General features: G+C 57.1%; 1 protein-coding gene across 1 annotated transcript in view; it reads right to left on the bottom strand.

Moving 5' to 3' along the window:
- Positions 1-3,540: 3,540 nt before the first annotated feature.
- Positions 3,541-16,356, bottom strand: part of APCDD1L (APC down-regulated 1 like) — a 51,813-nt gene continuing 38,997 nt past the window's right edge. The window contains exons 2-4 of the mRNA XM_055304126.1: positions 13,680-13,818; positions 10,417-10,969; positions 3,541-5,745 (exon numbers count right to left, since the gene is read on the bottom strand). Of these exons, the coding sequence (XP_055160101.1) occupies positions 4,990-5,745; positions 10,417-10,969; positions 13,680-13,818 (1,448 nt within the window). The 3' untranslated portion in view covers positions 3,541-4,989. The remainder of the gene's footprint in view (positions 5,746-10,416; positions 10,970-13,679; positions 13,819-16,356) is intronic.

Below are 16,356 nucleotides of genomic sequence, written 5' to 3'. Positions count from 1 at the left end.
TAGAGTTTTATTTGCTACCTAGATTTTTAGCATGACACCTTGCCCTGGATGGTCTCCAAGTCCAAATATCCTGATTGCCCATCTGGTTTCATGCAAGGGTCAGGAAGAGGATCTGGAGGTAAAACTCCTTTGAGGATTTTCACATAGTCCTGTTTTCAGTCCCCGTGCTCTCCCACCTCCAGGGTTCCTTAGACCACCACTTCCTAAGCCTTTGGGGGCTTGCCTCTGACCCTTCTGCTACTAACCCAGCCTTACAGCACCTTTCTCTCCACTGTCACCTGCTGTCAGTGTGTCACCTGTCAGCCCCCTAGACTCCAGAGGTTTGCTACCATCTCTTATTGACTCTTCTCCTTTTCTGTGTATCCATGTGACCTTGTGCCTGTTTTTTCTTTTTCCATGATTTATTGGGGGCTTCAGAAGGAAGTAGATGTGAAAGTGTGTGTTCCACTTGGCCCATATTGGGTAGTCAGTCCATGACATGTAGTTCTTAATAAATTGACAGTTGGGGACACCTGGTGGCTCAGTGGTTGAGCATCTGCCTTTGACTCAGGTTGTGATCCCGGGGTCCTGGGATCGAGTCTTGCATCAGGCTCCCTGCAGGGAGCCTGCTTCTCCCTCTGCCTATGTCTCTGCCTCTCTGTGTGTCTCTCATGAATAAATAAAATATAAAAATCTTTAAAAAAATAAACTGCAGTTTATTTTAATAGCAGTAATGACCAAAAAGTAAGGTGTTTTTGTTAATTATTTTCCTCCCAAGGAGTTAAAAAAAAATACCAAATATAGGAGTGAGAGTAGTAGGTTGTTAATTAATAACCCTTAGGAAGTAAATACTACTTCACTGGAAGAAGACCCATCCTCATTGAGATTTTTGTTTAAAGCTATTCCCCTTAGAATTCGACATTGCTTCTTCTTGAGTCTCTTACCAGGCATGGCCTTTCCAGGTGGTTCAGCCTGTTTCCCTGGTGAGGAAACTGAAGCTGGGGGCTCCACAGCTAAGGATGGGAAGTCGTAGGTGCCTGCATGATGCTAAGGGGTTTCCCTGTCTCGGTGACCTCTGTACACATGAGACCTGAAGGGGCCCCCAGGGGGTCCTGCCTACATCATGCCATGTGGCCTCCTGCTCGGGGACTGCAGTTGGTCCCAATACCCTTCCTAGGAAGAGCCTGGGCAGGAGAAAACGGAGTTCTTCAAGCTCACAGTTCTGGGGTCTGCTCTGCCCATCTTATTAAAAAAAATAATAATAATAAAAAGCAACATCAAAATTCCAAGCCAGGTTTGGAGTACGTGGCTGTCCTCTGGCCGCCGGGGTTCCAAGCCTGCATGAATACTCAGAGTGTTTATTTGTTCAGCTGGTGTTTGCTGTGCTCCTACTGTGTGCCAGGCGCCCTGCACACACGGGCGTGGTGAGGACAAGACGGACAAGGGCCTGCCATCAGGGGACTCATGGAGGCCAGCGGCCGACAAAGAAATAAGGAGGTGAGGCCAAGGGTCCTTATGGTGACTGGTGCAGGCTCAGGTGCTGGAACATTCCAAGCAGAAGGAGGGACAAAGACAAGACCCTGACAGGTGGGGCCCAGGTGAGCACCCACGTAGTGGGGTGCGCGTGAAGAGGACCGGCATCCAGCCTCCCAGGGCCATCAAGAGCAGGTTGGAGCAGGTTGGAGGGGGCTTGCCCGAGCCCAGCCCCAGCTCCCCAGGGAGAAGAAGCAGCCCCCCACCCCCCCACAGCCCTGCTGCGCCTCCCTCCCTCCTCTGCGTCAGAGGCCGCGGCTCCCAGCCTGTCCCCTCCCGCCCAGCTCACGCCTGAGTCACCGCGGTCCCCAGAGAGCGGCCTGAGTGCAGCAGAGCCCGCGTCACTGGGAGCTGCTCTTTCTCAGGCCCGTAGCTCCGCTGGGAGATTAAACACATTCGCTTAGAAAAAGCAAAGAAATAGCTTCTTTTGATAACCAGCATCTGTTAGTTAATGGGCCTCTGAGAGCTGTATACAATTTAAACTTTTTATTAAAAAAAAAAAAGCCTCATTTACTCTCCTGGGAGCCTGCGCTATGAAATTATAAACTGCACGGGGTTTTTTTTTTTCCCCCTTTTAAACGTGACTGAACATAGAATGGAGAACATTAATTTTGTTTTGTTTTGTTTTGAACTAGAACTATAGGTTTTACTTTCCCCTCTGTTGATTAAAGCTACCTTGGGTTTTACGTGGAGGGTGGTGCAAGGGGCAGTCAGGGGCCAGAAGACGTGTCGTGGCTTCCCACGCAGCCCCTCGGCACCCCCAGTCCCCCGGACGACCCCTTCTTCTTTCAGTCCAGGAGCAAAGGGCTTGTGGTCCTTTCTCCAGCCATGGCCCTTTGTCAGCATCCACTGCTCCTGGGAGGAGGGCACCTGGGTCCAGCCCAGGGGACTCTAAATAGCAGTGGCTCATGCTGTGCCCACAAGGCAGCTCTGTGTCACTTTCCCCAAATACAGTCAAGGAATTCCACTGTTACCTATGAGGGGTCTGGGACCCCAGAAACACCCCAAGACAGATGCTCAGGCCTCGGGTTCTGGGGCCCAGGTGCTGGTGATCTTGGGCAATGCCCTTTGTCCTCTCTGAGTCTTTAGCATCCTCAGGAGCAAGATGCAGAGTCACAGCTCTCACCTCCCGTGTCCCCTGCCCCCCAGTGAGAGATGCTGTGCCTGGCATGAGCCAGCAGCCCCGTCACAGGTCTCGGTCTGAGGACAGACTGGCATCGTAAACACGCGTTACTCACCTCTACTTACTGAGGTGCTAGTGTGCGCGTGCACTGCTGGAAGGGACTGTCGAGGCCAGCTCGGGCCTTCCTTGTTCCGTGGAGCTTATAGTTGTGGTGCAAGAGGCAGAGCATACGCGTGAATGGATGGTCGTTTCCGACAGTGTGATCAGTGAGCATTATAAAGAAGAGACAGCAGGATGGAAGGGATGGATGGATAGAAGGACAGAAGGGGAAGGGGGGGCTGCTGTTTGGGTTTGCGGGTAGTTGGCCTCCCCAGGTGGGTGACATCTGGTCTGAGACTTGAAAAGGCCAAGCTCCTGAGGATCCAGGGGAAGAGTAGCAGCAGTGACACGTGCAAAGGCCCTGAGGTAGGAAACAGGTTGTTATGGTCAAGAAACAGAAGGAAGGCTGATGCAGCGAGGGTGTGGGAGGTGCAGCTGGCCCTTGCAGACATCAGTGACCGAGGAGTGGGCATTTTATTCCGAGTGTACTGGAAGCTCTGGGAGAGTTTGTAACAGGGCAGGGCAGTCGCCTGAACCGAAGGGGCATAACAGACAGCCGGGGTTTACCTCCACTGGTTTTATTCTCTTTCACACATTCCCTGGAAGACACTTCACTTCCTTTCTTTAGAACCATAATCCCCTTGGTTGACTTTAATAACCGGCGAGAACATTTTTCAGGCTGTTTAATTTTATTAAAAGATTCAAATTTGATGACAAATGGTGTCATGGTTGCCTCGAGCCTCGGATACAAGACTTGCTCAGCCATGGACACATTATCGCCACCCACCCTCATCCCCACCAGCAACTGTACCCCCCACCCTGGTGCAGCCTGAGACCGTAAATAATCTAATTATTTTTTGTACTTTGGTAAATATGCCAGGAACACTCATTGCTCTCTGAGACCTACCGAGAATATTAACTTGGTGGTTGGTTTTTTTTTTTTTTTTTTTTAAGTGAGAGCAATTTCAGCGGGCTGATGGAACCCCACACAATCTAACAGGGGACACAGGGCTCCCCTCTGAAAGCATTATTAGCCTCGATTGTTGTATTGTTGTTCGAGATCTGTGATAAGAGCCCGAGATAGGAGGACAGAGGTGGTGAGGGGGGTGGATCCCAGCCCCAGAGTCCCCGGATGCCAGTAAACTTCGCAGTGTTACGGGCGAGGCCCCGGGAACGCAGGCGGGGGCCCTGCAGAGGAGCAGCCTGTCCCCACCTTGATGGCAGCCCCCTCTGAGCGGAGGGGACACCGGCATGTGAGCATCGGGGCGAGCCAACGTTGCCCGGGGCCCGGCGACCCTGACGTCTCCCTAGGATGGTCCCAAAGACCCATTCGGAGGTCTCTCTCCCTCCTTGTCAGTTAAGCGCAGGGAATCTTGAAAACAGAGGATGCCTGTACGGGGCTAATTACAGAGCACCTTAGTGTCGCCGCTGTCATTAGTATTAATTACTTTCCAAAGGCTGGAAACGCCGCGCTCCTCCAAAGACCTGCCCGCAGCAGCCGGCGCCGCGCAGCGCTCTCCTGGGCCCAGCGCGGCCTCCTTCGTCGGGCCGGGAGGGCTGCTCCAGCCGCGCCGCGTAGACGGCTTGAGGCCCGACTCCCGACGCGGAGGCAAGTGCAGACAAACGCCCGCAGCCAAAACTCAAGAAAGCTGAGTTGCCCCTGAAGAGACCAGCCCTCTCCCAGAAAGCCGCCAAGTACCGAAAGCCCGGAGCAGCATCTTTAATTCATGGCTCTGGTTCGAGTTTGTGTTGCTAAATTCGAATTAATAATCTTTAAACAACGATCCACAGGCTCGGCAGAGCGGCGGCAGCACCCGCGCAGAGAGCCTCGCTCCCGCGGCCCCGAACGCCAAGGTCGGGCCGGAGAGGGGCTGCTGCCCTCCAGCCCCGGGGACCTCGCCAAGCACCTGACGCTGCCGCGCCCCGGTTCGTGCTCAACTCTCGAGTTGAATTAGGGGGCCGTGCCGCGGGCTCCGCAGGTGCCGCGGGCTCAGGGGCTGCGGGCTTCCCAGGTGCCGCAGGCTTTGCAGGTGCCGCAGGCTCAGGTGCTGTGGGCTTCGCAGGTGCCTCGGGCTTCGCAGGTGCCACGGGCTCAGGGGCTGAGACCCCCGGGAGCCCCGGCGGGCAACGGCAGGGCCGCATGACTGTCGGCAGAGCAGCGGGAAGACAGGCCCTTCTGGCGGACACGTGGAGGAGTCTGTGGCCGGGGGGAGTCCACCAGGGTCCGGGGGCGGCCTAGAGGTCAGAGGCCAATTTCATAGGCACGTGAGGAAGGCCAGCCCCAGCGCGAGGGGCAGGACGGGGAGAGGCCAGGGCCCCCCACCACGGAGGGGCTTCTGCAGAGGCCCGTGCCGCGGGGCCCCGGGTACCCCCTGGGCCACTCTGTCGCAGAGCACCAGGGGCGCCTGGTAGGACGTGGGACGCCTCTCCGGGGTGTCGGGACTTGACCCGTCCGTGGGCCTCTGTCCGATGAAGAGCAGGCTTTGCCCGAGGGGGTCCAGCTCCATCCTGAAGAGCTCGTATTCCACATGGGGGAGCCTGATGCCCAGCGGCAGGCACCCATTGGTGGCTGTGACGTCCCGCTCGGTTCCCAGGGACCAGGCCCCCGGGCCCCCGCAGCTGCTCGGTTCGGAGAAGTTGAGCATGGCCGTGGTGACCTGGTCCATGGGAGTCACTCGGGCCCGCGTGACCTGAAACACGAGTTCGGTGCCACCGAGGACCTTGCGGGACGGCGTGCCCCTGGTGTAGTGGCCCGCGGCGTAGACCGTGAAGGTGGGCTGGTGGCAGGCCGGGTCTGAGAAGTGGCGGTAATATCCCTCCCAGGAGCGGTTGTGCCCGTGGAAGGTGAAGAGCCTGGTGAGGAACAGCACAGCGGGGCGCACCTCGCACCCGGGGCTGACCCACCGGCCGCCCAGGCGCAGGGGCAGGGCCGCCTGGGGGGGCAGCACGGGCGGGTGGTGCTCGTCCGAGCGCGCGATGAGGCTGCACACTGGGCAGGGCCGGGCGTGGTGCTGGCACAAGACAAACAGAACAGTCAGTGCCCGCCGTGGAGGAGGCGTCAGGGTGCAGCCCGGGGGGGGGGGTGTCGTGGGGTCCCGCCGCGGGTCACTCCCTGCCTCCCGCCCCCACGGCCACTTTGCTTTCTTCGGATCTCACTAAGCTCCTCCTTCCGGGCCTCCGCACCTGCCGTCCCTCTACCTGGAACTCACCCCAGATGTCTCCTGGCAGGCTGCTTCTGATCTCAGCTCAGCGAGGCCTTAGTGAGAACTTTCCAGATCATAGACCTGCCACTTCCTATGTCCTCTTCCCTCCACCCTCCCCCTATGCTGGACGGTAGGCCCCTGTGGCTACTCCAGCCCCGGGGCCTGGTGCGGTGCCTGGCTCACAGCGGCCCCACACTGACTGGCTGAACAGGGACGGATGGATGAGGGAGAGATGGAGGCGACTTATGCCCTGGGCCTTGCAGGTGGCCTTTCCACACGCATCCTGCTTGGTCCTGAGATGCAACCTTTCCAATTCGTCACCTTTCTCCTGACCCACTGTTACTCCCCGTGCCCCGTACCCCTCACTTTTAGGAGCCTTCTAAGTGCCAGGCATCATGCTCAGCCCTGCTCGGGCAACTGTCCTATGTTCTGGCCGAAGACGCTGGAACACGGTGGGCCGGGCGGCCTGCCATGGTCTCCAGCCTGGAAGTGGAGGAGACGGGCTGGAACCTCTGGCGCCTCTTCCCCATCCCTTCCATACTGGAAACTTCACTGTCCTCACAGCAGTGCCGTCTCCACCTTGGGGTGGACAAGAGAGGCTCTTGTAGCTTCAAGAACCTCCCCTGGGTAAGGGAGCATCTTTTCTTCACTGCCTTGGAGAGTGCGTGTGCCGACGGGGATGAGGCCCGTTAATATAATCGTGCCCCTGGCGCCCCATTGTGGAGCGTCTGCACTAGTGGATAGTGGAGGAGAGATGTAGCCCAGAGATGTTCATTCTAGTGTTATTTATCATAGAGGAAACCAGCCACCCTCTCGAGTGGCAGCCACAGCCACGGCCCTCAGTTGTCCCAGGCCGTGCATTTGCTTTGCTCTCTCTTTGACCTCATTTACAGTTGTCCCTGCTTCACAGAGGCGCAGAGCTGGGCTTACAGTAAAACACGTCAACAGGGAACAGATGCCAAGCCAAAGTGTGTGGGAGTAGTCAGTCTGCATTTTGGAGGGAAAAGGCTCATCAGAGGCCAAACAGGAACCAGAGAGACACATCCTGGTGCGATTTTTTTGTTTTTTGTTTTTTGTTTTTTGGTTGTTGGGGTTTTTTGATTTTTTGTTTCTGTATTTGTTTTTTCTTTTGTGTTTTGAAAGAGAGCTGTTGGCCAGAATTTAGTCCAGAGCATCGTTCTGAAAGGTGAATGTCCTGGAAACAACCACTTGTCAAAGCAAGGTTGACGTGGGAACTTAGCAGACATCCCCTGCTCTTGCCATCTCAGGCCAGGGGTGCGGGCTGGACGGGCAAGGGGGAAAGAGGGGCATTTGGGAGGGCCTGGCTGGGAAATCAGCTTTTTTTTTCTCCCAAAAAAACAAAAGATTTCCACAGATGGCTGCCGAGTGAGTTTCATGCCAAACAAGTGGCATTCGGGAGTCCTCCTTTAGAAAGAAACTCTAGGACGATTAAGAAACAGTTTGCCTTTTTCTTTTTCAGATTGCCGCATTTTCGGCTTATTATTTGTACTCTATGATGAACCTAAACTTGACTCGATTTCCATAGTACAGAAGACTATATTATTTTTGGTTTGGGAGATTTTGACTCGAGGACAGACTCGAAGGCACTTTGAAATGCTGGTAAATGGCTGCAAAAGCGTAATGGGAAGAAATGAGCCGGCTGGGTAGTTAGCTGGAGTGGCGGTAATTGGAACGCTGGCTGATAAGAGTCTAATTTAGGCATTTTAACCCACATTCCCACTGTTGTCGCACTGATGTGTACTGACAGGGCGTAATGCATTACATCAAAATAACACCAGGCCTGTCCTCCCCGATTCCCCCTGCAAACGAGAGATCTTCTGCAGGCAGGACACTTGGGATACCGGCTGGTAATTCGGGGCAAGTGGTTTTCTGCATAACAGAAACAAATTGAGAGCTAGTGAGCCTCTCAGGTGAGAGATGAGAGAGACCAGGCATCTTCTTTCCTGATGCATTCGGAGGGGATGAAAGATGAAAACCCTTCCTGGCGTCATCCTGCAGAGGTTTCGGGGTTGCACGTGTTAACAAGGCCCCAGCCAGCAGAATTCACACTTGTGCGGAAGCCAAACTCTCACTGGTTCAAACCTGTTACATAAAGTTATTTCTCAAACAGCACATAACAGTTTCTAATTAACCCCCAGAGGTGACACCAGGCTTAGATGATTTCGGTCGAGTGTTGGCTGATTGATTAGGATTCTACATCCAGGCAATGAATTTGGGGATCAAATTGGTTTTAAATTAACTTCTAAAAATGTTCGTGTTTGCCATCTGGTTTGGGTCATGGGCAAGGCCCGGGCCCCAGAGAGCACAAGGTAACGACTAATTCGTTACTTGGGGGTTTATCTGCAGCATTTTCTTCTTTGAAATTATCTCTCTCTCTCCCTCTCTGTCTCTCTTTCCTCCCTCTCTCTCTCCGCTCTTTTTCCCCCGAGGAGGGGGCAGTTGCTGAGCAGATATTTAATTTAATGTCTGTACATCTGGCACTGCTCATCTACGCGCACATTCCTGTTCTGCTTCTCAATCACTGTGCAGGTTGCATTGGCCACGCTGGCTGGGCAGGCAGCAGGAGGGCAGGAGTCTGCGGCCCCACAGCCCTGCCTGGGGAGACATGAAAATTGTCATCCTCTGTGCCCCCGGGGGTCCATCCTCTCCGTGTTCAGAGCAGTTTGCCCTCCTAATGAGGTGGTGGGCGCCGGTAATCACCCCGCTGCCAGGGCCTTCTTCTCTTTAAGTAGGATTAACGTCAGACCAGCCTAGAACATTGGCTGCCAAAAAGGGAATAATTTTGAGGTCACGAAAAGAACTCAGGCTGATTTTCTGATGATGAGAACTTCCTGTGCTGCTTCTCTGCTCTCCAGATCCTGGGTTGGGAGGAGGGGGCGGGAGAGGAGAGGAGGTACCATGGGGCTCATCCCTCGTGCCTCTCTTTGGGGTACTTTGACACGCAGCTGCTCACCTCTGGAGGGGGAGGTTAGTTCCTTGAGTGCTGGGTACACAGTAGGCACTCAATACATGCTGAATGACACAGGAGGGTTGCCTAAGGGCTCACTCGACAGGGGCTCCCAAACTCACATATCCAATCCACTCATTCTCGCTTTTGAAAAATATTCCTTGGCTGCGCCCTACCTTGACTTCACTTTCCACACACCCACACTAATAAAAGTTAACTTTTCTTGTAATTGCCAGGGTAGGCAAGGAAGCCCTGTAACTTCTGGAACCTCCGACTTTGTTGCCTGTCTCCTCTTAATAAGATACTGGGACCTTGTTTACCCTCAATTACGGAGAATAAAGGATATCCCTGGATGTCCCCTGGGTGACTATTTTAATAGAATTGGTTTCTGTTTAAATTCTATGTATTTTATCTGACGCTCCTACAAACATTTTTCTGAGTTGGGGTGGGGGTAGGGGTGGGTCCTGAGGCTTCCCAGGCTGCGCCGGAGAAGTCACGAGCCCCCGCCCCATGTGGACCAGGCTCTGTACTATGTGCCAAGAATACATCATATGAGTGGAGCTCGGATTCTTTGGGCCTGTGTGCCCATCAGGCAGGAAAGGGCCACCAGATCTCCCCCAAATGGGGGCGGTATGTTAGTGACCCCTTAATTTAAGAATCTAGGTTAAGCACCCCAGGTGAAATCCATGTGGGAGTAGAGGGGGGGAAGTACATGTCCCTTTGTACTGCAGCCCCTGCCCAGAGGGCAGTCCCTGGGGCACCGGGGAGCCCCTTAGACATGCAGGGTCCCAGACACCACCCGGACCACGGGGCCTGACCCTGCCTTCTCAGAAGATGCCCGGGTGATGGTGTCTTGAGAGCAGGGCCTGAGCAGCGCGGCTTTCCCCGGCCTTAGTGTGAAGGGGCACGCTCAGCGTCTCCGGCTCCAGACAGCAGCGAGGTCCATGTGGAGCTTTGGGGGGGCACCTTCCACGGGCGGCGTGGCCGTCCAGCGGAGCCCCGGAGGAGCGCTGACCTCTCCCCAGTTCATTCACTAACATTTATTGGCCCCGACTGTCTGCCAGACCCGGGCCACGTGTGGGGACACAGGAGAGAGCAGGGCCCTGCCCTTGCAGAGGGTCTACTTCTAGAGAAGGTGGCAAGGAAACAGACCATGCAGCCCAGGGCAAACTGAGTGCTGGGAAATGTGCAGAGTGGGGATTGGAGGGAACGTCTGATCTGGGAGCTGAGAGAGGCCTGCCCAAGCCCACACGCCCAGCAGGGGCAGAAGGGGACCCCGTGGGTCCCACAGGAAGGACCTCAGACAAGCTGAACTGTGGTTCCTTTGGGAAAAGCCAGCCCTGTAAAGATCTGAGAAAAGCTGTCTCAAGCAGCAGAAACAGCATGTGCAAATGTCCTGAGGCAGGTAGGCCAGCCTGGGGGTGCAGGGAAGGGTCCTAGGCAGGGATCAGCCCATAGGGGGCCTATTGGGTTGGGGCTCAGAGCTCACGCTCCCAGGGCTTTAGACTCACCAGGGCGCTCTGCAGCGGGCGCTGGTAGCCCGTGGGCCGGTAGTGCCGCCTCTCTGCGTGGTTGGTGTGGATGTCCCCCAGGTACAGCTCCTCCACTAGCCGGGGCCCGGCCCGGGGCTGCAGCTGCAGGTGGCGCTGCATGCGGACCAGGCTGAGCTCGTGCATGGTGAAGCCCAGGGCTTCCGTGCAGTCCTGCTTGGCCCGGGCGCTCAGCAGCTCGTAGAGGGCGCCGGGCAGCCAGGCCCGGGCCGGGGGCAGCCGCTGGGCACAGTCCCTGCCCGCCCAGGTCTGGTTGAGGCTCCTGGTGACATCGAGCAGGGCGCGGCGGCTGTGGAAGACGATGCCCACCTTGTGCAGGTGGTAGTCGGCCTCGGTGGCACCGCGGGTAACCCAGGAGGCCCGGCGCAGGCGGACCTTGCCCTTGATGAGCAGGGAGTGTGTGGGCTCCCGGCAGGAGGGGTCCCTGTAGTAGAACTGGTAGGCTCGGAAGAGGCGGCTGGGGTAGAAGGTGTAGGAGCGGGTGAGGAACTCGGGTCCGGGGCGCACCTCACAGCTGTCGGAGGGAGAGAGACGGGGGTTGGGCCGAGCCGGGAGCACCTGCACGGCGAGCCCGCTCCCTCTGCCTGGGCTCCTGTCCCCCAGCTGGGCCCCGCCGCCTCGATTCCCTGAGTGGTCTCAGCTCCACCTTTGAGGCCACGGGCCTTCCACTTGCCTTGTGGCCTCCACGAAAGCCTTCTCCTTCCTCCTGCAATCCTAACTGCCTTCTCCAGCTGACGTCCCGCCCTGTGGCGCGGGCCTCCTACCTGTGCATACCTACTGGCCCAAGAAGTGCGCAGACTTTGCAGCCAGAGGACCTGGGTTCAAATTCCGTTTCTGACACTCAGCAGCTGTGGATAATGCCCAGCTCCTTCCCGTGTGACGCAGAGGCATCGGGCCCACGGTCAGGGTTTCCAGGAAGCACGGGGCTCAGGGGGGCGTCCAGGAGGTGCTCAGGAAACCAGAGGCTCCTTTGCACCATTTGGGGAGCCCTGTGCCATGAGCTCCAGGAGGCAGTGGCCTGCCCGTTCTTTCCCCAGTGGATCCTTGGCTCCTGGCCCAGAGCCTGGCACCCAGGGGACCCTCCCTGGGGCCTCACTAGTGAATCGTGGTTGATGGGCACTTACGTCCGGTCTCCCCATGGCTAGGTTGACTTCCCTGACCAAATTTCATTTGTGCCCGTGACAGGTTTGTTGATCGAAACCAGGGCTCACCAAGCTTTTTCTGTAAAGGGTCAGATAATAATAAATATTTTTGTTTTGGTGGGCCAGGTGGTCTCCAGAGCTAAGGCAGCCAGAGACGCTAAGTAAATGGGGTGGGGTGGGGCCTGGTGGTGTGCCAATAAAACTTTATTTACAAAAACAGGCAGTGGGCTGGACCTGGCCCCCAGGATCTCTTCTGCTGGTGATGACAAAGCACAGGGTGGGGTTGGGAGAAACAGAGGCTAAGTGACTCCTAGACCCGCGGCCGCACCTGGATAGGGGGCAGGGGAGCCCCTGAGACTTTGCATTGAGGGCGCAGGCCGGGTGGATGCTGGACGGGTTCCAGGGGAAAGCAGGCCGGGCGGGGCCCCCTTGGCATCGCCACTGTGAGCGCGCACCACCGGTACTATTACTTTCTCGGTAGTTTTCCTGGCGAGGCTGATGGAGCAAAGGAAACATGTTCTTACCCAGCACGAAAACAGTTTCCCTTTTCTTTTCCTTTCAGTCTTTCTGATTATGTTAAGGAGAAAGTCTCTGTTGGAACTAATATGTCTTTAACGCCAACCTCCCTTTTCTCCCAGAGAAAACAGACCCAGGACCCGAGGCAGACAACGAATCTAGTGAGAATTTAATTATGTTGTTTTGTTTTCATTGACTTTCTTTTTACAGTTACCTCCTATTTATGGCAGGTGGCTCCGCTCTCCCTATCCGGGGTGATATTACACTTCCTTTAAAAATAATTATAGTACGCTGCAAATGTGTGCAGTTTACTGTATACCAATTATACCTCAATAAAGCTGTAAAAATAAATGAATATATTTAGGTAAACAAAAGCAAGCTGGCTTAAAGAAAATCGGAAAGGAAATGCCAGTATGGGAGGTCGCGAAAGAGGAGAGGGGTGACTCACACACCTGAGGGTGGGAGGCCATCCTGTCCTCACCTGTATCTCGGACAGGGCTGGGGGGCGAGGGATTTGCCTAATGGGACCACAGTGGCCGTCTCAGTGGTTCCCAGACTCTGGATCATTCCCTGCAGTTGCCTCCAGGAAGCAGCAAAGCCTGTCTGGAAGCAGCAAAGCAGCGTGAAGGGGTTTCTAGAAGAACTGTCCTGGAATGCTGTGGTCTCAGGGCAGAAGCAGCCTGCAACCAGCTCTGAGCTTTCCCGCGGCCCAGCTCTGTCTCAGGGTGACTTGACCAGCAGCGCCTGGATCTTACCTGGACCCTGTGGAGTCGGGGTGGGCAGAGCCTGGGAAAGCATCCAAAGTGGCTTTGCAGAGCTCACGTCCCCTCCCTCCACCCCGAGTGCTAACAGATGTTTGGCAGTGGGATTTCTCCTTGACCCCAGGAGGTGCATGGAGGACACGGAGAGTCCAGTCCCTGACACCAGAACAGGACCGGCCCCAAAGGGATGGCGGGGGAGGGAAGGATGTACTAGCTGTGCAGGAGGCCACGGCTTCCCTCTCCCTCACCCCGGAGGGAGGGCTCAGCTGTTGTGTAGCGTCTGTGCTCCACGGATGAGGGTTGGAGCACAAAGCCCATTGCCCCAGAGCTGCAAACAGGGCCTCTGAAATGTCAGGCAAGCCTGTCGGGTTAGAAAGAGAATTCGACGGATAAACAGGACCCCCAAGCCCTCTCTGGCCCATCGCGTCCTGCCTCAGGACCTTTGCACCTCTCCCCCCTCTGCCTGGCTCTTCCCCTGGGTCTCTGGGTGGCTCCTTCTTCTCTTAGCTCTCAGCTGAGTGTCACCACTTCTCAGAAGCCCCCTGCCCCACCCAGGTCACTGGCTGTCACATTCTTGGTTCTGTTCCCTTCGTTGCAGAGCTTAGCACCATCTCAGGTTTAGGTCACTTATTCCTGTGTCAACAGGTTTGATGCTTGTCCCCACCATGGCTGCAAAGCCCTATGTTTGGCAGGTAGCAGGCCTCTTGGCCAACGGGATGAATCGTGCCCCATGGACGCCGAGGCTCAGAGAGGGTGAAGTCTCCCTGCCCAGGGGCCTGTAACCAGGGTGACCTCAGGGTCTTACCCAGTGGAGACCCAGGGCCCGTCGAGGCGTGGGGGCAGTGGCGCAGTGACGGGTACTCTGTGAGGCAGGGGCTGCTGGCAGCGGGGTTCCCAGCGTAGGCGGCCACCCCCTGCCGTCCCAGTCGCCTCTGCGGTGTGGGCTGCAAAGCAGACAGACGTGAGTTAGTGACCCCGATGCACCCCAGAAGCTCTGTCTGCCCTGCCTGCCCTCCCAGCCCATCCTGGGCCGTAAGCGGAGTCAGAGAGGCAGACCCCGTCGGACCCCTTCCCGGGGCATCCAGCTCTGCCTCCGCAAGTCAGTCTGCAGGGGGCCGCATCTGCACTCCTCACCCTCTGCATCTCAGCCACGACCCCTGTGGAGCGAGGGGACCCCAGGGTCCCGAGGTGGAAGGCCTGCCACCGTGGCCGTGCCGTGCCACACTCCTGGGAGGCCAGGCCTTCCCAAGCCCCGGCTGCTGTGGCCAGGCCCCACCGCGTGGCACTGAAGGCCTCTGCAGTCCTGGACAAGGGGCACTCTAGACCCAGACCGAGGTGCTGGGCGGCGGGGCGGCACCCCCCATCCACCAGAGCCCAGGTTCCCCTTGGCCTCCACCCCATGGAGCAGGCCAGAACTGCCACTGGAGGCCACTCATGTAACGGTCCCTCCTCGGTGCCAGGCCTGTTGTCCGCCTGCCCGTCAGGGGCCCCAAGCCAGCGCCTGGCACACAGCGGGCGCCCAGTACGCGTGTGGCGGGTATCAGGGCTGATGCACAGGCTTGACGGGGCCGGCGAGATGGCCGTGAGCAGCAGGGGCCTCAGGCCCTCCTGAGTGACCCCCACATGTGCTCATCTCGTGGACGCCAGCCAGGCTTGGCCACGGGACTGTTCACAATCTCGTCCACTTGCTGTCCCAAGGCGAGAGCACCAAGGCCTTCAGCTGCTAAAGAGCAGCGATTTCCCCAGAAACCGTCATCTCCACTCAGAGGCTTGGGCTTGACATGACCCAGATGGCGGGATGTGTGGGAAGCTTGGCGGCGAGTGATGTCCAGATATTACAGCAACAGGCCGTGTTCAGGGGCGGCCGGCCTCGACCCCCGGCCCCCGCAGCAGGGATTTCCAACGGCACTTCCTCCGCCCGAGCCGCCGTCCAAGGGGTCGGGGGCAGCTCCGGGACACGGGCCCTGCGTGGCCGGGGGCCGGGGGAGGCCTGTCGGCTGAGCGGAGAAGCAAGTGGCAGGCGCACTGTGTCCCCTCCTCCGCTGCACGCCACACCTTCCTGGCACCGCCGGACAAGGCCTCAGGTCCCCGCGCTGTCCTCTGGCAGCTGTCCGATGGGGCGTGTGGCCCCCAAACCTCTCTGGGCCCCAGGCGCTTCTCAGGAAAACGAGGCAGAGTAGATCCCTCACTTCCTGGAGGCCCGGGGTCTCATTTGGAGACTCTTGGGGTCCCCGGAGCCCAGCGGAGAAGTCACGGCTGATGCCGTGGGGCCCAGCCACGCCAAGTATCGGTTCCTGATCTTCGCTGCCCTTGGAGACAGGTGTGAGCGTCAGCTCCTCTCCCAGGCGGAGGCGAAGGCCAGGTGAGCTGGGCTTAGCTGGATGGAGCCCGGGCACCCCGAATGCGGCTGAGCCCAGGTGGTGCCCGACGCAGCCACGGTTGGCCTCGTACATCACAGGCAAGGGGGACGGGGCTGTTTTCAAGACTTGGGATGAATTTGCTGAATGAATGAATGAATGAATGAATGAACGAACGGATGAGCAAATGGGCAAAAGTGCTGGGGCAGCGCCGGGTCCTTGCCATATTTCGGGTGTGTCCTACAGCGGATCTGTTGGTTTCAGCCAGCCAAATAGGAGAAATGAAAACAACCGCCCACCCGGCGGGGGCTGACCTGGCCCCACACGGACACGTGGCCACTCGGGCTGCCCGAGGGCTCTGCGGGCCACTCCGCACGCAGGGTGAGTGCACACCAACGGGAGACTTGGAAAAGAAGCTTCGGGTAGTTCTGCACTGACTTGGGCACATCTCAGGTCTCGAGGACCAGGCGCAGAATGTTGTGGCGTGCGGGTGGGCCCCGGAACTGGGCCCGACGGCCAGCGTGGCCCCACCAGGGACCCCGAGCCAGGGCTCACATTCGAGTCTGCACCTCAGACCCTCTCGTGCCCCTGCAAGCACCCTCATCGGGAGACTCTGGGGCCCCCAGACTCAGCCCTGCAGGTTAGTGTGAGCATCGCTGGTGTCAACGAAACCCATCTCCAAGTGGCGGTTTGGAGAATGCGTGCAAGCAGAGGGAGGAAAAGGACCAAAGGGGTCAGCGTTACTTCCCTGGCAGGAAAATCGAGCTTATGGCTCCCAGCAAAATAGCAAACGGGCCCTGAAAATTATATTGACATTGTTTCCACAAAGCTCTGTTTCTCGAGGAAATGTTTTCTGTTCAAAAGAAAACAAGCCTTTCCCCCTGTGCTCTCTGAAGCTACCGAGAGGAGATGGCTCTAGATGAGAAATTCTGTTGTGAGTCCTCAGACAGGATGTTCCTGCTGGCTGTGTTTTAGTTTGTCTTGTTTCTCCCTGAGAAATTAGGATTTCATGAAGGCGGGAGACGACATGAAATCTCACCGTCTTCAGAACAGACGCACACAAAACCCAAAACCCAACTGGAGGTCTTCTTCGTGAAAATACCAGAGCATAACATCGCCTCTTGG

This window comes from Nyctereutes procyonoides, unplaced genomic scaffold (genome assembly GCF_905146905.1).
Source record: "Nyctereutes procyonoides isolate TBG_1078 unplaced genomic scaffold, NYPRO_anot_genome, whole genome shotgun sequence".
Classification (NCBI taxonomy): Eukaryota; Metazoa; Chordata; class Mammalia; order Carnivora; family Canidae; genus Nyctereutes; species Nyctereutes procyonoides.
Note: the sequence above shows the minus strand (reverse complement) of the source record. Positions and strands in the feature narration are given on the sequence as shown.